The sequence below is a fragment of the Panthera tigris genome, chromosome D1, assembly GCF_018350195.1.
Source record: "Panthera tigris isolate Pti1 chromosome D1, P.tigris_Pti1_mat1.1, whole genome shotgun sequence".
NCBI lineage: Eukaryota > Metazoa > Chordata > Mammalia > Carnivora > Felidae > Panthera > Panthera tigris.
The window spans coordinates 55678886-55701430 of NC_056669.1; the positions used below are offsets into that span (position 1 = coordinate 55678886).

The 22545-nt window shown below is 37.7% G+C and overlaps 1 protein-coding gene across 3 annotated transcripts in view; it reads right to left on the reverse strand.

Moving 5' to 3' along the window:
- Positions 1-22545, reverse strand: part of UVRAG (UV radiation resistance associated) — a 296834-nt gene that overhangs the window by 107270 nt on the left and 167019 nt on the right. For all 3 annotated transcript variants that reach the window (XM_042957394.1, XM_042957395.1, XM_042957396.1), the window contains 2 exons: positions 21423-21483; positions 13498-13663 (listed from right to left, as the gene is read on the reverse strand). In XM_042957394.1, the coding sequence (XP_042813328.1) occupies positions 13498-13663; positions 21423-21483 (227 nt within the window). The remainder of the gene's footprint in view (positions 1-13497; positions 13664-21422; positions 21484-22545) is intronic.

Consider the following 22545-nt stretch of genomic DNA (forward strand, 5'->3'; position numbering starts at 1 on the left):
CTTCTCTTATCTCTGCTAAAAGAAAACTGCTGGGCAACTTAAAGTGCAGTCACTTACAAGGCGAGGTGAGGAGCCAGAAGCTCTGGTCAGTGGAAAGGAGCAATACCTCTTATGTGCCAGTGTACGTGTCCTATTGTATCTAGCCTTAGCTGGAACATCTCTTAATTCTCTTCTAAACACAGAAGCTCAGACGGCTAGGGGCCACCTCCTCATGCTTGCTTTTGCTGGCTGCCCGCCACTCAACCCCATTCTAATCTCTAACGTGGCCCTTTCCATGCTATGTATGACCGTGTGCCCACTCACTGTCCATCCCTGATGCCACTTCCGTAGTTGAATGATTTTACTTAATGCCAGCATTTTTTTAAATAATGTTTATTTATTTTTGAGAGAGAAACAGAGACAGAGTGCAAGAGGAGCAGGGCAGAGAGAGAGAGACAGACAGACAGACAGATAGACAGAATCTGAAGCAGGCTCCAGACTCCGAGCTGTCAGCACAGAGCCCGACCGCGGGGCTTCAACCCATGAACTGTGAGATCATGACCTGAGTCGAAGTTGGACACTTAACCAACTGAGCCATCCAGGCGCCCCTACTTAATGCCAGCATCTTGAGCAGTACCCAATATGTACTAGTCCTCAATATGTGGTTTGACTTTGCTGTAATGTAACCCTTTTATAACTTAGTTCTCGTGATTTAACTATACACGAATTAACTCATATCAATTTTTCATTTCAAGGAATTAGAGAAAAAAATACTATGAAAACCAATTGATCATTTAATCTGATTCAGAAGTTATGTTTGGTGATCTTATTAGTTATAAGTTATCCTAGGGGAAAGGCATTAAAATATGGGAGCAAACAGAACTATCTGGTTAAAAGAATGACATAAATTTATTTTATAATGATACTATTATCCAGGACATAAATGTTATCCTTAGAAAACTGTCCAAAGAACTATTACCATGAGATGTTTTGGGAAGTTAAAGTAAGTTTACATGTGCCTAAAAATAATTTTCCTATTCTTCCCACCTATTTATTTCTTCAGAAAAAGAAAAGCATCCATAAATCACCAACTCCAAACTGTCTGGCTTGATATTGTTATCCCTCATTACTTGCCTACCAAAAAAATCAAACATATAAAAATTAAAGAAAAGAACAGTGCTACTTTCAATGTAACACCAACAAAATAAAGTCTTATTTATTCGAGTAAATGATTAATTCACACCAGAACCTAAAGCACCTATGCTGTCATATGATACATATTGATAGACTCCAAAAAGCCAATCCATGAACTACCTGGAGGACTCACTGATGCTCTGTTGAGAAACACTGATTTCTCATATTCTAATAACGTAACAATCTTCACCCCATGACACTATGACATGGTCCTCTATTACACGAAATATACTACCCACCCCCACCAACTCCGCCAAGCATTACACTGAACCTCTATTCTGATTTCAGTACACTGCAAACGAGAAAAGCACTAAGTTCAAGTTGGGGTCACCTGTCAGAGTCATCTGGTTTTCTTTTTTGTCCCGCTGTCCCGTTACATTACTGTATTTTAATTTAGTTGGTTGCAGAAAGCTGAGATGACAATAATACTAGAGAAGACTTCCTCATCCAGATAATAACATCAGCACCATAAAAGCACACTTCATTAAAAACAACACACACAACAATGTGCTTCCAAGTGTCAGCAATGAAATAGCTGCACAATTACTTTAGACTCGTTTCCCACGTTTCCCTTCTCTCGGCGGAATGCCTAATCTTCACAAGGTGTTCATTTCCTGTCTCACCCAGCAACCACCTTCTGCATTTTTATTTTGTTGATCGCTCCTGCTTAAATTTCCATGGGGATTCCTCATTTTAAAACATGCTTTTCGCTCTCGCTCCTGAACACAACCCCGTCAGCACTGCTGCCGGTGCCTTGGGTTACAACAGGCACTGAAGTTAATAGCTTGCCATGGTCCTAAGGGACCATATGAAATAATGATTGTCCTGGCCAGAGCATCTAGAGTTAAAACTATAGGCCTATGGTGTGGAGTGTCAGATTACCTAATAGCGTTTGCAAAAACTGAACATCCCTTTTGCTCTCCTAATTCAAGAAATATTTATGGAGTGTCTCCACAATACAAGGCTCTCTGCAAGGCAGTGGAGTAAGTTTGATGCCAAGTAAGATGCACTTTCTACACTGAAAATATTTCAGGTAAGACCAGGACGATTCTGGCACACGACTTGTATTACTGGGCTCTTGTTAAATGAGAAGAGTATACATAAATTTACTTCACTTCTGAGATACTACTGACAGAGAACTGCCCAGGGGATTAAGGAAGGCTATGAGAGCACACCCAACTGTGGGGAATCAAGAAAGGGTATACAAAGGAAGTTTTAGATAATAAGAGAAAGGTTTTATGTACAATTCCAGACATTCCAGATAAGCAGAACAGCAAAGGCAAAGACTATCAAGGTGAAAAATAATGTCATACATTTGGAAACCGACAGTTTGACTGAAGCATAGGTTATGAATTACGAGGGAGCTGGGATAAGACCAAACAAGAAAGCATCAGGCCAGGCTGGAAACTAATTTGTTGGAACATGCTGTATTTCCCTTTTAAGAATAAGGGCTTCAGCACTCACTAAACTGATAGCTTCTAAGATAAAGACACTTGCTCGACTCATAGATATTAGGCACTAACCTGCCTACATAGAACTAAAAGAGACAAGCCTTCAGACCTTCAAGTTTTTTCCCTTGCACTCTGGGATGCCTCGTTAGTCCTCTGTATTGACACCGTTGACTGAAAGATGATGTACCTTGTGGCGTTATTATAAAAGAAAATCTAGTACTGTGCTACTGGGTTGCATTTTTAATTTTCCTTAACCTTTTCTCAGGCCTACCTTTCCTTTCAGCATCTACATTTAGTAAAAAAAATTGCGTGGCTGCCTGGAATTCCCGTCGCAAGGCTCAACGTATACAAAATAGTAGTTGCAAGATTTTATTGAGCATCTTCTATGTGCCAAGCATTGTGCTTCATCTAACCCTCATAATAACCGAGCGGCACAGGTATTACACCAAGCAAACCAAGACGCAGAGAGGACATTTCCACAGTTGCTCAGCTGTAACAGGTGAAGCTCATGTAACTCCAATTAGTCCTTTGTATCATTAGAAATAAGTCATTAGAAATAAAATCATTAGAATAAATGATTAATCATTAGAAACAAAAACTGAAACAAACGTCACCAAATTTAAATCGAGGCAGAGAGAAGGAAGGAGAGGCATTTTGCATTGTATCTTTTAGAGAAAAACAAATGTCAAGCGAACCAACTGACAAATGGACTTCAGTAACTTTTTTTTTAATGTTTACTTATTTTTGAGAGAGAGAGAGAGAGAGAGAGAGAGAGAGAGACAGAGCACAAGTCGGGCAGGGGCAGAGAGAGAGGGAGGCACAGAATTCAAAGCAGGTTCCAGGCTCTGAGCTGTCAGCACAGAGCCCGACGTGGGGCTCAAACTTGTGAACTGCAAGATCCCGACCTGAGCTGAAGTCGGAGGCTCAAGTGACTGCGCCACCCAGGCGCCCCAGTAATTAACATTTTCAATGAGAACTTAACATAGTGACTCTACTTAACATACAGGAATTCACATCATGGCATTTTCACCAGAGAGATTTCCTTAAATCAGGAGAAGGATTATTTCAGTCTCACGTACGGTCCCTTTTTGATAGACACACTTCTTCCATCTCCTAAATGTCTGCTTAGAAGCACTACGCTTACAGTCACTGTACCATCTTCTGGGCTTGCTGTCCTCAGTGGGCCATATCAAAGCGAATGCTTAGGCAACTTGTCATATGACCACTTGTCATCTCTCAACCTGTTGCTCCATTTGTGAAGTGGAGGGTTAAATTGTATACTCTAGTAATACTCTGGTCTGTCTGGTTCTGAGGCGCAACAAATCTATAATTCTGCGTGGACATAAACGTTTTTTTCCCATCTTCATTTCTGTTCCATAGCGTTCCCTTAGGTAGTTATATTGGAGCTGGACTACAGACATTTGGGCAAGTTTTCACACGAACACAGATTTTTCATCCTTGGTCACATTCCTGTAATCAAGTGGAAAATCTGGAAAAATAATTTCGTTCATTTCAGTAATATTAGTCGCCCTGAAAATTATTTGTTTGATTATACTTTTAAGTTACACAGCAAGGAAAAATTTTTTAAAAATGCCAAAGTATTTGGTCCACCCACTGCCTCCAGTCATCACACTCACTGTTGAAATTTAAAGGTCTGGGGTCTAGGATACTGAGTGCTCTAAATGTCAGCATCTGAGCAACAACCTATAATAAAATGAAGATGAAAGGTTATAAAGAATGTTCTAATTTATAGGATAAACAGTAGAAGATTTGAAAATTAAAGCCATAGCACTGAAGCCTAAGCATGATGTGAAAATCTCCCCTTCTGGAAGGAGGCCATCCGATTTAATTGGATGCTATGAAAGCAAACAGATGCTAATTTAGTGAAAACAGCAACCATTTCTGAACTCTCTGCATTAAAACAGCTTGATTAACAAACAGAAGCTGAGGATTTTTATAGGAAAGAGTCTATAATTCTTAACACAAGATGTGTCAGCAGGTGGTTAAGTATGCCTGAAGCAGGTAATAATAGAAATGAAGAGTCAGAAGTACAGCGGTCAGAAAACATTTATGTTTTCAATGTAAGCTTTATAGCAATGAAAGCACAGGTGCCTGTCACTATTTCTATAGAGAATTTGCTTCTTTGCAAGCAATGTTCAAGGTATCCTAATTGCTTCAAGGACACCATTAGAAAAATTCCCATTCATTTATTCAGCAAGTCAGTGTTGTTGAGCCAAAAAGCAGGCTGAAAGAATATAGAGATAGGAAATCACTCAGTTCACGGCCACTCTGCAAATTCCTTTGTCTCTTCCTTCCTGGCAAAATGCAATCTAGTTACGATGACGGGGGAGCTCTATAAACATCTAGACATGCCAAGGTGTCTGTAAGAAAAATAAAAGACTCTAGTCACAGGATTGGAACCTGTCTGGCCAGCTCCTTTACATATATGACTGCCCTATGCATTCGGTCACAGAAAAGGTGTTAGATCATTAAAACAGACCATTCCTTCTCTCATGAGCATCAGGTCCACCCACATGCAATGACTAGGATCTGGGCCCAATATTATCTGTTTTTGGACACATCAAAATTTCTTTACACTCTAAAATTTCTGTCTCTAAAAGAAATCAGAATCAGCCAGGTAAAAAATGCAATGCCTAGAGTTTCAGCCAAGATCTTCCATAGGGATAAACATAGAACAAAATAATCAAGGAAATGGGAAAAGCAGCATTAACATGTCTCTAAGGTTCCAATAATTCCATTACAGAAAAATAGTTAATCTATCTTTTAGAGATTCATAAAAGCCTTGTCGTGGACACGTCAGGAAGTTTCAAAAGTGCCTGCCAATTATATCACTCCTTCTGAGAATAAAACAAAAACCCGAAGACATTTTTTGAGGGCTTGAAAAAGCCATATGCTCTGACCAGCTATGTCCTATCTCAAATGATTGTTTAAGGAATCCATTTGGAATGTATCATCTAGCAGACAACTGAGTAGCAAAATAACAATGACTAACACATTTCATTTCAAAAACCACTTTAAAACCTACTTTTCAGTCTTCAGTGAAAGAAGAAATAAAGGGTAAAAGAACACTATGGCTGGACTCTGGTTACATTCCTTCGTGTTTGTGGTCTGAGTCTCAAAATGAATGCAGCAAAGATTTCAGAGTTTCCCTTTATAGTGTGCATGCAGGTGCACAATAATAGCTTAGGCAAGGCATCAGTCCAAACCTGTGTTTCGAACAGACCAGACAAAGGAAAGAACTAGTTTTCCCCCACCCGCCCAGCAAAACTGGCTAAATAGGACTCTGAACTCCACTATCTCACCTGCCAATAAACAGATAAGGCAGGTAATCAGGGCAAAGAGGCTGAGGATTCCCTAGGCCGATTACAAGTGTAATATATCCAATGAGCCATTCAGTTCCTATTTTCCATCTCCCCCGAAGCCCTGATTCCACCTAGTAACCTGGGAAGGTTTACATCAACACTGACACACTCAGGAGAAAAGAAACCCAGGCCAATCTGCTCTTCAGTGATCCAGGCTAGGAATAACTGAGAAGTTGATCGAATTAACAAGCACAATCAGTTAATTTACTTTTATTTATTATGTTTATTTGTATATCTGTGTTGTTCCAAAAAGGATATGAAGTTTTACTAAAATTCATTAAAGTCACCTAAAATATTTGATAGTTTATAAAATCTGAGACAGCAAGGTAAATGTTCTCAATCATAATATGGCATGCCATTGATTGTAAGATATACCTCATTTTTAGCAATATCAAAATGTCAAAAATATTTATATTAGAGTCAGTAAAATACAATATATGTTTCTGTAAAGGGGGAAGACAGAGGTAAAACACAATGCAATTCCTGTGGTTCTTGTGGCTTCCAAAGAAACGGGGAACACAATCACCTAAATCTAGCTCACCTTCCCAAATTACTTAGGAAAATAAATTAGGATAAACAAATCATTGCTACTTCTCACACTGGGGCATACTACATGGAGTTGCCCACATGTTAAGCTGCTTCTTCACAAATTAAAGTGTGCAGCTGATCTGGAGAAAGTGTATTATTTAGAAGGACACCCTTCCTTCAAGCTCCCCAAGTGCTTTTTCTACATAACCAATATTTTCAGTCGGATCACCATATACAAATTTGGTAAAAACCTAGAGATATTTAATTTGTTTAATATGGAACCTAGGGAAGGTTGGGAGGGGTGATCATTCTCAAAACTACAAGGTGATCTTACATGTTCATGCTTAATTAAAATCATGGGTCTCTTTATTGCTTATTAGTAATGTGTTTCACCATTAAACAAATGGAATGATGTCATAAAAATGGAGGAGGAGATAGATCTAAGGTCTTGTCCCTCCAGAGAAATTTTTTTTTTTTAAAGCAAAAACTGTTAGAATCAACTTTACTATAAACTCTGGAAAAAGTCAAGAGTGTAAAACAACGGGCTGAACGATGAATCAAGGAAAAGGAAAATCAAAATCAAGAGAAAAGCTTCACGGAATTTCTACTTATACTGTTCCTAACTCCCTCCCCAACTGAGCAGTGGTGAAAACAGCAGCCTGCTAGTGTGGGACCTTGATCCCCAGTGCATGAGGGAGCCAACCAGATTTTATTCTAAAATAATTTATGTTTGTCTGTCCTATCTTGTCTGGGGGCTACTTGAAGAGCTAATGTAAGGCACTTGCCTTGGTTTTGCCTAGTCAGAACTGCTCACTCAGAGGTGAAAGGCGGGGGACATTGTTCAAGATGTCAGGCAAACAAATCCCACAACCTCCTTGTGCAAAAGATTAGGGCTGAGACACGCAACAGACTGTCTAAGCCTGGGAGGTAAAGCTGGTGAGAGTTTCTGCAAGAAATCAGTGTTTTCAAAAGAGCCCATATATACTGGGGAAGACAGAAGATATGTACATGCCCAGAATAGGATGCACACTCAGAAAAGACCTGAGAAGACTCCAGGCTTTTAGCTCTGGCTGATCATTAGGCTCACTGCAAGCAAGAAGCAAAGGCTAAGGCCTTCGTGTTGAAAAGAAAAGACATCAGACAAACGCAAAGCTGTACAAAGAAATAAAGAACACTAGTAAAGATAACTGCATAGGTAAATAAAAAAGACAGTATTATGGACACACAATGTAGAAAGATGTAATTTGTGCCAATAACAACATAAAGGTGGGAGGACAGAGGTAAAGAGGAGCAGAGTTTTTGCATGCTATTAAAGTTAAGCTGGTATCAATTCAAACTAAACTGTTATAGGATATTAGCCGTAATCAATCAATTTCTTTGATATCAGCCACAGGAACATTTTTTTGAGATATGTCTCCCAAGCAAGGGAAACAAAAGCAAACTTAAACTACTGGGACTAGACCAAAATAAAAAGTAAACTATCAACAAAACCTGGAAGTAAACCGTCAACAAAACAAAAAGGCATTCTACAGAATGGGAGAAGATATTTGCAAATAACATATCTGGTAAGGGTTTACTATCTAAAATAAGTAAAGAACTTCTACAACTCAACAGCAAAAACCAGAAATAATCCAGTTAAAAATGGGCAGAAGATCTGAACAGACATTCTTCCAAAGAAGACACACAGATGGCCAAGAGACACATGAAAAGATGCTCCACATCACTAATAATCAGAGAAATGCAAACTAAAACCACAACGAGGTATCACCTTACACCTGTCAGAATGGGTAAAATCAAAAACAAGAAACAACAAGTGTTGGTGAGGATGTGAAGAAAAAGGAACCCTCATGCACTGTTGGTGGGAATGCAAATTGGTACAGCCACTATGGAAAACAGTATGGAGGTTCCTCAAAACAATTAAAAATCGAAATATCATATGATCCAGTAATTCCACCACTGGATGTTTACCCAAAGAAACCAAAAACATTAATTTGAAAGATATATGCACACCTGTGTTTACTGCAGCATTATTTACAACAGCCAAGTTATGGAAGCAACCCAAGTGTCCACTGGTAGATGAAGGGATAAAGAAGATGTGGTATATATATGTACAATGGAATATTACTCAGCTACAAAAAAAAAATAAAAATAAAATCTTGCCATTTGCAACAACATGGATGGGCCTATAGAATACAGTGCTAAGTGAAATAAGTCAGTCAGAGAAAGACAAATACTATATGATTTCACTCATATGCGGAATTTAAGAAACAAATTAACAAAGAAAAAAAGAGACAAGCAAAACACAGACTCTTAAATACAGAGAACAAACTGGTGGTTGTTGCTAGAGGGGAGGTGAAGGACGGGCTAAATAGATAAAGGGGGTTAAGAGTATACTTATCTTGAGCACTGAGAAATGTATAGAATTGTTGAATCATTATATTGTACATTGTACAATTGTACATTATATTGTATATTGTGAAACTTACACAACACTGTAATGTTAGTTACACTTCAATAAACATAATTAAAAAATAAAAGTAAAGGGCCTGGGCAGCTCCATTACTTGAATGTCTGACTCTTGATTTCTGCTCAGGTCATGATCCCAGGGTTGTAGGATCAAACCCCGCATCGGGCTCTGTGCTGTGTGTGGAGCCTGCTTAAGATTCTCTCCCTCTGCCCCTCTCCCGCACTTGTACTTTCTCTCTCTCTCTCTCTCTCTCTCTCTCACTGTAAATATAAAAAAAAATTTTAAATTTTTTAAAAATAAAAGGCACTGATTTAAACTATACAGTGTTCCATGCCCTCTACTTAAAACCTGAGGGTCATTGTTTTACCAGATGTAATATTAAATTCTTCCATTTGGTGCCTACATTTTCTGCCTCTCCTCTTGCAGTTTCCTAAATACAGTGGAGGGTATTTCATTTCTTCATGTCTAGGAACACAAAAGTCTCTCAAACTAGAACAGTTGTTCTCAAGCCTGACTGCACATTAAAATCACTTCAGGAGCTTAAAAAAAATACCTCATATTTGGGCCCTATTAACTAAATCAGAATTTCTGGGGAAGAAGTCAGAAATGTAGAGGTCAGGAGCTCATTTTTAAAGGCTCCCCAGATGACATTAATGCACAGCCAGTGTTGAGAATAAGTTACCTAGAATCATCTATTATCCACTTCCCTTCAGCCAAGTGCAGTTGTCTTCTCAACTCCAATCATTCATATATCAGTTTTGGAAAGTTGTGTTTTTCTAGAAATGTAGCTGATTGCATTTGAATTTCAAATTGATAAGCAAAAAGTTTTTCATAAGATCATCTTATCTTTTAATGTCTGTATATCTATAGTGACATCTTTTTTTCCCTTAGACTAGTTGTTTTGCCATCTCCTCTTTCTGAATTCGTTCTAAGGGCTTAGGTGTTTCTCAGTTGTTTCCCAAAAGTTCTCAGGGCTAAAACTTTTGCCTGTATTTTTCTCCTCCATTGTTCAGTTGTCCATTTAATTTCTGCTCTTTCTTTTATTCTTTCCTTCCTTCAACTTTCTTAGATCTTAATGAACTCTTCCTTCTCTAGTGGTTTCATGAGACTTAGAAGACTCAGATGACTGATTTGTAAATCTTTCTTTTTTTTCTACTACACGCATTTAAGGAAATGAATTTCCCTCTGGGCACAGATTTAGTTGCACCTTACAAGCTTTCATATGCTACATTCTATTATCATTCAGTTCAAAAATAATTTCAAACTTCTTTTATAGTTTCTTCTTTGACCTATAGGTTTTACACTGTTTTTTTAAAACATTTTTTTTAAATGTTTATTTTTGAGGGAGGGGGAGAGAGAGAGAGAGAGAGAGAGAGAGAGCGAGCATGTGCCAGTGCGCACAAGTGGGGGAGGGGCAGAGAGAGGAAGACACAGAATCCAAAGCAGGCTCCAGGCTCTGAGCTGTCAGCACAGAGCCCGATGCAGGCATCGAACTCACAAACCGCGAGATCATGACCTGAGCCAAAGTTGGACGTTCAACCGACTGAGCCATCCAGGCGCCCAGGAGTATAACACCCACACATTGAGGGATTTCATTATTGATTTCTAGTAAATTCCACTGTGGTCAGTAAATATACTGCAAATTATTTAAATCTCTCGAAATTTGTTGAGGCCCAGCATAATCAATTTTGGTAAATGTTTCATGTATATCTAAAAAAGAATGTATCCTACAGCTGTTGGTACAGTATTCTTCAGCCATAACTAGGGTCTAGTTTATTGCACTGTTCAAGTCTTTTAGATTCTATTTTATCTGCTTCCTATAATAATTAATAAAAAGAAATATAAAGTCCTCTGTTATAATTGTGGATTTCCTTGAAATTCTGTGAATTTCTGTCTATATGTTTGAAGTCATGCTTCTAGGGATGTGTGTGTGTGTGTGTGTGTGTGTGTGTGTGTGTGCGTGTGTGTGTGTGTCTGTGTATAACTGACAGCATTAAAATAAAATATCTCACTTATTTAAATTGCCTTAAACTTCATTTTGTCTGATATTAGTGTAGTTAGCTCTCATATGGATAGTATTTGTATAATATGTCTTTATTCACTCTTCTATCTTCATTATTTCTGTGTCCTTATATTTGAGGTATCTCTTGCAAGCAGGGTAAGTGTAGTTTTTTCAATCGGCCTGAGAATCTTTATTTTTAAGTAGTACATTAATAACATTTAAAATTTACTGCAACTGCAGAATTTAAGTCTGGGTTCATAAGAACAAATTTACTATTTGTCTTCTGTTTGTTCCACTTGTTCAATGTTCATTTTCTTTTCTTTTCTTCCCTTTTTTGGATTAATCAAGTACTGTATTTAAAACATTTTCTATTTGTATCCTCTATTAATTTTTTGCCTACACATAACAATTCTTTTAGTGGTTATGAGATTATGACATGATCCTTGATTAGTCCTCTATAAAGTAGGATCTTTACCCTCCTTTAAAATCTTAGAAAACTTTAACTCCATTTCTACTTTCCAACATGCATAATTTCACATATATTTTATATGTATGTATTTCATATTTTATGACACTACTGAAAGGGCAGGCCTATGCCGGCCGACTCCATCTTGTTCTGTGTCCTTCACCTTGACCACACCTCCTTCCCTTGAGTAACCCTCCCCCCCCCACCTGCCTAACAGGACTCGGACCCTTCCCCAGCCAATCGGCTGAGGCCACAGCCATTACCTCACCAACTGCCCCTAGGCCCCAATAAAACCTTTGTCCTTTTGAAACTCACTCTCTCTCCCCGGTATCTCACCACTGTGTGCAGGTAGGGGATTGGGCTGAGCTAGCTCGAATAAAGGCTCTTTTGCTTTTGCATCAGACTCGGCTCCCTAGTGGTCTTTGGGGATCATGAATTCTGGGCATAACAACTACTATTTGTTTTGTAGTCAAAATTAATTTAGATGTACTCACACTTACCCTTTCTGTTGTCTTTGTTCTTTTCCATATTTCCTTGTTTCTGTGCTATGTTTACTTTTATTCTGACTTTAGCACCTGCATTTCCCTTACCACAGTCTGCTGGGATGCATTTTCTCAATTTTGATGGTCTGAAACATCTTTTATTTTTGCCTTCATTTTTGAATTCACCTAGTATAGAATTCTAAGCTGGCAGTATTGTTTTATAGTACTTAAACATTAAAAAAAAAATTTTTTTTTAATGTTTATTTTTGAGAGTGAGAGAGAGAGACAAAGCATCAGCAGGGGAAGGACAGAGAGAGGGAGATACAGAATTTGAAGCAGGCTCCAGGCTCTGAGGTATCAGCACAGAGCCCAAAGCAGGGCTTGAACCCTCAAGCAATGAGATCATGACCTGAGCCGAGGTCAGATGCTTAACCAACTGAGCCACCCAAGCGCTCCTGTTTTATAGTACTTTTAAAATGTCCTTGTATCACTTTTATGGTTCCTAAAGATTCTACTGAGAAATTAGCTTTCAGTCTTATTGTTGCTCTTTTGATGCTAATTTGTCTTTTTTTTTACTAACTACTTTCAGTATTTTCACTTTGTCTTTGGTTTTCAGTTGTTTTAATATAATTTCTTTAAGTATGTTTGCTTTGTACTTTCGAGTTGCAGTTAATGCTTCTAGAATTTGTAGCTTGATACATTTCGTCAAATTTGAGAAATTCTGTCATTAACTCTTAAATATTACATTTATTACTCTCTATGCTTTCTTTTCCCCCTCTGTGACCCCAATTATATGTATTATATGTATTGCATGTATATGTATTATATGTATCTTTTTATTGGGTCCTATGTCAGTCTAGCACTTTTCTATATAATCCATCTTTTTTTTTATTTGTGCTTTGGTCAGGATATTTTCTACTGACCTATCTTCCAGTTCACTAATCTACTTTTCAGACATGTACAACCTGCTGCTGAGTCTTTTATGCTTTTCTTGCTTGTCTGACAAATCTTTAATCATTTCACTTGTTGACTAGCAAGCACTAGGTTCTACATGAGAATATGCAGAGTATATAACACTTGTTCTCACAAAGGCAAATTAAATGAGTCAATCTTGCTATCATTAGCAATTTTAAGAAGTGTAGGATTTATTATAATCTAAATGAATAACCATATTCTATTTAAAAGAAATGAAGCACTGGGGCGCCTGGGTGGCTCAGTCGGTTAAGCGTCTGACTTTGGTTCAGGTCACGATCTCACTGCTCATGAGTTTGAGCCCCGCAGCGGGCTCTGTGCTGACAGCTCGGAGCCTAGAGCCTACTTCAGATTCTTTCTCCATCTCTCTGCCCCTCCCCTGCTTGTGCTCCGTCTGTCTGTCTCTCTCTCAAACATAAAAAAATAAAACATAAAATATATATATATTTTTTAAAATGAAGCACTTCACAAAGGATATATAAAAAATCACAATCTAGGTCACATTTTATATTTTTAATATATTCCATGTTTCAAACTGGCTTACATTAAAAGTATATAAAAAAAGATACTTACTCTCTCTCCTTTTCAGTCAGTTTGTCATTGATATTATCTTTGATTGTTGATCTAGATCCCTTATGAATTATAGGATATCTCAGGGGCACTTGTAGGAAAAAGGAAATCATGGAGACCAAATGTGCAGTGTAACCAAGGGCAACAGCAATGCTTCCATCATCTTTTGCTGTAAATTCAAAAGCAGAGGAAAAGAAAATAACTATTTACCTTATAAATGTATATAATAGATCATAATCAATTTCAAGAGATTTTATAAGAAATAACTAGTAAATAAAATATTAATCACATCTAAATTATAGGATTTTTAAATAAATCTAAATATATTAACAAGACTTGAAATTTCACTTACTGTATTTAAAACTACCGCCCAATAATTAATGTGATGAGATTGATATTTCATGTATATCTTAAGAGTTCTTAATACACTCTAATATCCATTACTTTCCTGGCATTTTTAAAGACAGAAATAATACCTGGTCTGTTATAATGTGAAAATTAGTTTCAGAGGTTCAATCATAGTATACTACATGAGCATTATACATTTTATTCATTAACAACTTTATAAGTAATATAGTTCTACTGCTGTACTATTGTACAAATTATTCAGTCTAAGGTGAAGTGAAATGGCACAATGCATCCTTATGGGGTATTTTCTATCTACGAGACAGTGTTGCATAAATAAGACTGTGAAGTTAGAAACAGGATAGTGAGGAAAAATATTTTAAAAAGGAAAGTAAAAGTCCAAAACCACAGTTTATATCTTATTGATTCAATTTAGGTAGAAGCAACTGTTGGGGCAAAAATGTATGTACCCAACGGTCAAACATAAGCATCTATCTTTTAAGAAGTCACAGATAGGGGCGCCTGGGGGGCCCAGTCAGTTAAGTGTCTGATTCTTGTTTTCGACTCAGGGCATGATCTCATGGTTTGTGAGTTTGAGCCCTGCATAGGGCTCTGCACTAACGGTGCAGAGCCTGCTTGGGATTCTCTCTCTGCCTTCCCCCACCGCCCCCTCCTCCCCCCCGTATGCGCATGCTCTCTCTCTCAAAAGAAAATAAACTTAAAAAAAAAAAAAGAAGTCACAAATAATTTACATTTTTTTAACATTTCTTTATTTTTGAGAGGCAGAGAGAGACAGCGCACGAGCGAGGAAGGAGCAGAGAGAGAAGGAGACACAGAATCTGAAGCAGGCCCCAGGCTCGGAGTTGTCAGTACAGAGCCCAACCTGAGACTCGAACTCACAAATGATGAGATCATGGCCTACGCCAAAGTCGGACACTCAACCGACTGAGCCACCCAGGCGCCCCAACATTTTTAACTCACCATCTAGACTTCTGCTACTACCTACCAAGGATAATAATCACCAGGTACTCAGAAGAGAGTAATAAAGGAAAACGTTTCAAGTTTGCCCCAGAAGGAACAAAAAAGTAACTGTTTGATATATAGTCTTCCCAAAATACTTTTAAAAGTTCACACACACACACACACACACACACACACACACCTCTAAAAGGCTTAACACATAATCTAGAATATCTCTAGCTAGAGAAAAGGCTGAAATAATTGAGATGACCTTGGCTTGATTTCTAAAGGTATCTTTAACTTCAACTATTAGTGGTATTTTTTCACGTTCTTTTTATATTTAGTTATCCAAGTACTACCTTCTTGTTGTAGGAATGCCACTATAGTCATCTATTCATCATTTCATTCTCCACCACTGACTACCACAGCGGATTCTTTGTTTCTTTTTGAGTATACTACAAAAACAGGTAACATTCACTGTATACTTTCTTCTGCAAGGAACTGACTATAGTACTTTTATTTATGATAGTCATTAATTCATCAGCAATTACGAAACTGGGTATCTTTTTATATGCTATTTCGTTCGTTTCACAGATGAAGAACCTAAGGGTCAAAGAAGTTATTGAACCCGTCTGAAGTAACACAGTAATACCATACGGGCTGGCCTGATACCAGTGCCTCTGTCTTTAAGCACTCCACCATACTGTCTCAGAAGTTTACTGTGGAACACATAACAATTTAACTTGGGCACTAGAATGTACCAAGCATATGACACACTTGTATCACCTTAGTTTCTTCACACTTCTCTTACAAGGGCAAAGGACACCGAGTTCTCTGTGACTTGTCAAGTGTTTGACCGAGAATGGGCTTCTCAACTAAAATTTGATGTTCTCTCAAATCAAACTGCTGAAGAAAATGAACCAGCATTCATTTCAACTGACTACTGAGTCATGCCCTAACTGACTAGAATCCTAACTGTTCTTAGAGACCATGTCCTCTTGCCCCAATCCCATGCAAGTACCTTGAGTCCTATAACACTTGTGTTGAAATCTGGATACCACAGTACCTTAGAGACTAAAATTACATTAGACTACATTGTAAATTCACCACATTATAATTTAATCATCATATAATGTTAGAGCTAGGAGGAATCTCAAATCACTGAATCTGATGCCAGCAATTTAGAGATGAGAAAAAAATGTAATTCAGACTGTATAAGTGACTTGATCAGAGTCCTACAGATAAAATCCATGAGTGATAAAATAAGAGGGTGAACTGTATATACCCCCCCCCACCCCCCGCCCTTAAAATACCTATCCCTGGAGTCACAGCTAGGATACTGAAGTCTATGAGAAGTCACTGAATCCTGTGCCTCCGCTTTCTGTAAAGGGTAGGGCCTATCGAATTTAAAATATTTCTATCAGTAAAAGGACCTGGTCTTTAAGAACTTTCTTCTGAAGTGAGAGAAGAGGAAGCAGACAACTTACAGTAATGAAGTATAATACTACGCTAAGTTTGGACTTTTTTATATGTGCTTTACACTAAGCTTTTCCCTTCCTATGAGGCCAGACAGAAAAGAATTTGCAAACTTCTAGAAAGCAGCAGCAGGCCTCTTAACCAGCCTTCCAAACAGGTCAAATGCAAACCATGAATGCTTAAAAAAAACCTATCCAATGCTAAACACACAAGCATCTACATTTTTCCATATTACTGAAAGGCTAATAATACTAAGGAATTGCATTTGTAAATTTTGAGACCACATCCACGGATCTATTAAAAGAACAAAAACTAGTCTTCTAACAACACCTCTTTTCAATGATCAAAACAATTTTGCTTAAATTTAAAGATAAAAAGGCATCTCTATGAGAAGCCTACACATGCAAATCAAAATCCAAAAAGAAACAGCAAAAGCCGAAAACTCGCTAAAATTGGAAATCGGCTTTGATTCTGGTTATTCACACTCACCATTGTTTCCACCACAAGACTCCCCGCTCCGCCTATTAAAAACCCTAGGTTGTTTCCATTCCAGGCCACAGTGCTCCGTCATAGCCTCACTGTTAAACGCCACGGTGTTGGATTTCCAATATTGAAGCTTTATATTAAAAAGCATTTTAAAAGGACCACGGGTGAGGCATTACAGGGCCCAAGGGTATTCCAATACCCTCAAAAGGAAAACCACCTCCTGGTAGGGAAGTCACTTTCATCACCCCAAGACCACTGAACCTCCAGTGGGAAAATGTGAGCTCATGTGGTTAATTATGGCTATTGCTGGCCACGAACCTCAGATGTCACTTTCTGTTGCCAATCACTTTAGCTAAAAAACCAAAAGGTTTAAGGTTTCCAGCATTCCAAGATCTAAAAGACATTTTACCTGCCAAAGCCAAAACCTGGCTCTCGGGGGTGTGCTTTTCCAGTAAGCATTAATGACGTCCCTAACACCTAATGCAGAGCAGAGGTTTGCGTTCCTTACGCCGCTCTCGGGGTTAGGAAGGTTACAGATGATAGGCTTGCTGGGGAGAAGGAGTTGGAGGGGGAGTGGAAGGGTTCAGAGAGAACAGGAATAAACTGTAGGACTCAGGTGTGTGAAAAAGAGCTTAATTTAAACAATGCTTTCAGGGGCTTAAAACCAAAACAAAAATCTGCAGTTTCCTCATAATAATAATTTCTGACTTGTTTTTCAAACGTGAATAGTTATTCAGAGCAGCAGTTTTTGTGTCATTTTTATGATAATAAATACCATCAACCCACAATGGCCATGACAATATTATAAATTGATTCAAATGCCCCTTTGACTTATATGTTGGACAAACTATTAATATTCAAATGCATCCAAGTACAAATAAGTGATCTAAAAGCTCTTACCATCCTGCCTTCCCAATCACTGAGGCAGCTGATTTGGTAAGGAACCAAGCACTCACTGATCCAGACAGGACAAAATATTTAAGACTCTAATCACTGCCACAGCATCTATGGAATCATTCCATGTTCTCAATGAGACACTGTTTGACATATGGTCTCTCCTTTCCAAGAAATCATGCCTGCATAAAGGAATACAGACACAGAAGGAAATCTGGGTCTCATTACCACAAAAGGCTCTCGTGTTATGGATTACTTAAAAACACACACAAACAATTTTTTTCTTTCTTTTTTTTTTTTTTTTTTTTTTTTTTTTAACGAGAAATGTCTCAGTCAATGGAACTCAAATGAATACCCTTCACCAGACAACTTTCTCCCACGGTGTCCAGGCTTCTTTGGCATACTCTAACAGTAACTTACCCATTTAGAAAAGAACAATAAAGTTTGGGCCACTACAGTAGGGTTTCCCAAACAGTGTCGACCCAGGCATTGTAAAGTCTATCCCAGCAAAGTCTCTCACAAATATCACAGAATAACCAGTTTGGAGTTCCTTACGAGAGAATGACCAAGAATGCAGCTGTTACAGAACACTAAAAAGCTGTCAGAAGTTTGGAAGAGGTTATTATTCAAAACAAGGACAAAAACGGCACCATGACAGGAATAATACGGACCTTAAAACCAGACTGACCAGGAATGACTTTAGCTCTGCTACTGGCTAGTATGAGTCTTTGGAAAAATTAACTAATCTCTCTGAGCCTCAATTTTCTTGTCTTAAAAAAAAAAATAAAAATTGAGTGTAATTCTTTCCTTCACAGAAGGAATTCATTCTCACAGTTGTGAAAATTAAATAAACAAGAAGCACCACGCATGATGTTCCATGTTACCATATTTCTCTACTCTCCCAATCTAAAATGTCCTCCTACCCTTCTCTCACCAGGGGAATACTATTTCATCTTTTAAGACACCTCAGGCACCATCTTCCCTGTAAAGGTTTTCACGATCCCCTCCTGACGGCACTGAGTATTTCCACTTCTTTGAATCTTGGGTACCTACTATAAACTTCAAAGTGCCTGACACAGGGTATGAAATCAATAAATATGTCTTGATGGCTCTGATTACAAGTTTAATGGCCTCACCTGGACCGAAAGCCCACTGAGGTAGGATCAATGTCCTACTCATCTTTGCACACTCTCAGCACCTGGCCCAGCAGGTGACACAACACAAGACATTCAGTGAATTGAGAATATGGAAGTGCCTTGCAGAATGCTAACATAAGATTTTAAAGTACAACACTACCATATGTGCTTCTTAAAATTTCTGATTGTGAGGCATCACAGGGAGCGAACAGGGCCTTAGAGTGAAAATTTACACATTTGTTTCATTTTATCTCCCATTTCATTTTCAGCAAACTGCACCAAAAAGCTAAACTAATTATTTAAAGGGTGGGAAAAATAGACTCCGCTTGTTGGACATACTAGGAAGACAGAGCTGGCAAAAGCTGTGAAAAACTAGGAAACAGAATACTTTATAGAACACAAAAATAGAATCGAAGATTGATTATATCATCAGCTCATGTCATCCCTCTCTTAAAGCCCTGCAGGGTTTTCCCACTCCACTGAGAATAACACAAACGCCCTACGGTGGCCTCTAGGCCTTGGCTGACCTCCTCCTACCTTCCTCCTGCTCGCTACTCTCCAGTCACACAGGTCTGGTCTTTTTGGTCTTTCCTTCTTTCTCTCCTACTTTCCTCCCTTTCCCTCCTCTCTCTCACAAGCAATTCCCATTACATTTACATGAGTACCTTATATGCAAAGCTCTTTCAAGTATTATTATCTCATTCAGTCATCACAATAAATGAGAATGTAGATATTACCCATTTTATAGGTGAAGAAATTAAGCTGAGGGATTATATGATTTGTCCAAAATACAGGTCTTTTCTCCCATACCCCCTACCCTGAATTTTTTTTTTCAGATATATCAAGTTCATTGCTCCATCGTGAACTTTGTACTTGCTGCCCCCTCTTCGAGGAAAGCTCTTCCCCCAGATGTAGCAGAGTTGGATCCTTTCAGCCTTCAAATTTTCTGTCCAATGTTTCTTCTCAGAGAGGCCTTCTCTAACTGCTTTCTCTAAAGTAGGTTCTCCTACTGTCTATAATAACATATTCTTTTATTAAATACTTGTTAAATACTTATTTTCTTATTGGTTGTCTCCCTTAAAAGATTGTACACTCCATGAAAGGAGAGAACATACTTGTTTCTTCTATCATTATACCCTCAAAATCCAGCACAGTGCCTGGCATATAGGTGTGCTCAATTAGTACTTTTCCCAATTGATCGTTGCTCTATATCCCCGGAACCTGGCACAAGGCTCAAGGTACTCAATAGGTTTGTTGAACGAATGAACGAATGAGGAAAAAGATGTGTTATGGCCTTCAGGACACCATAACTTGCCTAAAATTAACACCAAAACACATCTCCATGACTTATGGAGATTAGAAGGACCATTTTACAATGGAAACCAGACAAATCCGGGATAGATCGTTACCTAGTTTTGTGGTCTTGAGCAAGTCACTAACTAAATAAATAGCTTATTTACATGCTATGTAATATGAGATTATACCACTTTCTTTATAGGTTTCCTTTGTTTTGTGAGGATTAAAGATAAGGCAAATGTAATGCTTTTACAGATCTAATCTTCTCAACATTAATGTAAAACAGGTAAGGACATGAATCAATATGTTCATGATATCGATTAGGAAATCAACTTTTGAGTTGAGCTTGGATGGCTTGCTCCAAATTACATGGTTTCTAGAAGGGGAAACAGGACTTAATACAGGTTTTCCCATTCCTATTTTATCACTCATATTATGTGCCAACTACTTGCTGTAAGGGTTGCTGTAAAGGCCAAAGTAGGTAATAAATCAGTCTTAAATGTTAAAGGACCATAAATAACAACATTTTCTTTATCAAGAAATGGAGGAAGGTCCCAAACAAAACCTGTAATGCTGTCTTCTTGAATAACTTCTTCCCACATACATAATATGCTACCTTTGGGAATAATCTATAAAGCTATTTAATAAGCCTCAAAGCACTGCATAGGCTAGGGGAAAAGAACCCACTTTGCGAACAATAAAAAAAAAAAAAATCTCTTTACCAAAATGTCAAATAAAAGAAGTTCTTTCCTTTGGCCTACTGGTAAAGAGATTAGGAACTTTAAAATATAGCAATTACTATAAATCACAGTCTATAATATCTCTAATGTAACTTTTTCTTAGTTCAAAGAGGACAGAAATGACAGTGTAACAAAAGTTGAGCCTGTGGTAGTAGGAATGTCACAAAATTAAATTTTCAAAGACGTTTCACGTTACCAGACATATGATTTTCTAAATAACAACAGAACAGATTAATGTTGGTTGTGCTTCTGCTCCCAACCACATACAAATCTTTCATGAAAATCAAACCAAAAGGATAGGGAGATTATTAGTATTCTTAAGAATGCCATTGTCTGATTTTCTTAAAGCCCACATAAAAACTATTTCCTTTTAAATTTCAAATATACAACTCAATAATTTTTTCCCCATGATTAGAACTAAATATCCTCTTAAGTCTCCCATCAGAGAATCTGACTCTTTCATTTGGGAAGGGACAGAAGGTCCAAAAACCCTCTGCTAGGCAACCAACTCTTCAAGATATCTCTGTTTTTTTCTCTGCAACATACCCATATATCACATACACCAAATCTTTAGATGTAAAAAGAAATAAAATACCTTGGAAGTCCTCAGAATTGGGCAACTTGACACCACATACAAAGTAATCCTTATGCTCATTCTGTGAATACAACCAAAGAATGAAATTAATTCTTTTTCTGTTTAAAGCACAGAAACCCTAAGTTAAATCTCAGAGAATTAAGCAGACCAGTGTTAACTCAAAGATAATACTGTTCTGGACACAAAATACTATCATAATTGTTGAAGCTGGATGATGAGTACATAATGATTCATTATACTACCATCTGCACATTTATATATACTTGAAATTTTCTATAATATAAACATTTAAAACATCATGTCCAAGCAAAAAGCCATGTAAAATTTTTATTACAAAAATATCCCCATGAATCCATAGTTATAAATGAAGATTTTTCAATGGAATTAACAAAATTCTGTAAGCAACCTAAAATTCTATTAGCTTTCCTCAGAAAATTAGTCTTTTAAATTTCTTTTCATTAAAAAGAAAATAAAGCCATCAAGTTTAGTGACTTGGCTCTCTAAAAGAGAATTCTCATCTTTCTAATTTTATTGAAGTTTTACTTTTTACATTTACTCTAAAAAACTGGATTCAAAAACTTAACCTCCTGGCAGTTACCCCAGGAATTTCCTAAGTAGTACTAACAAATACAAATTAATTACCAGTTATATTTTTAAAGCAGTACACATGCATCTGCATGTATGCGTCAGAAATGCGGGACTCCTGGGGGGCTCATTCAGTTAAGCATCTGACTCATGATTTTGGCTCAGGTCACGATCTCATGGTTAGTGAGATTGAGCCCTGCGTCACCGGCTCTGTGCTGACAGCGCAGAGCCTATTGGCATTCTCTCCCTCTCTCTCTCTCTCTCTCTCTGCTCTACCTTGCCTCGTGCTCTCTCTCTCTCAAAATAAATAAATAAACGAAAGAAAGAAAGAAAGAAAGAAAGAAAGAAAGAAAGAAAGAAAGAAAGAAAGAAAGAAAGAGAAAGAGGGAGGGAGAAAGAAAGAGAAAGAAAAGAAAAGAAAAGAAAAGAAAAGAAAAGAAAAGAAAAGAAAGAAAGAAAGAAAGAAAGAAAGAAAGAAAGAAAGAAAGAAATGATGGCAGTGGAAGAAAGAAAGAAAGAAAGAAAGAAAGAAAGAAAG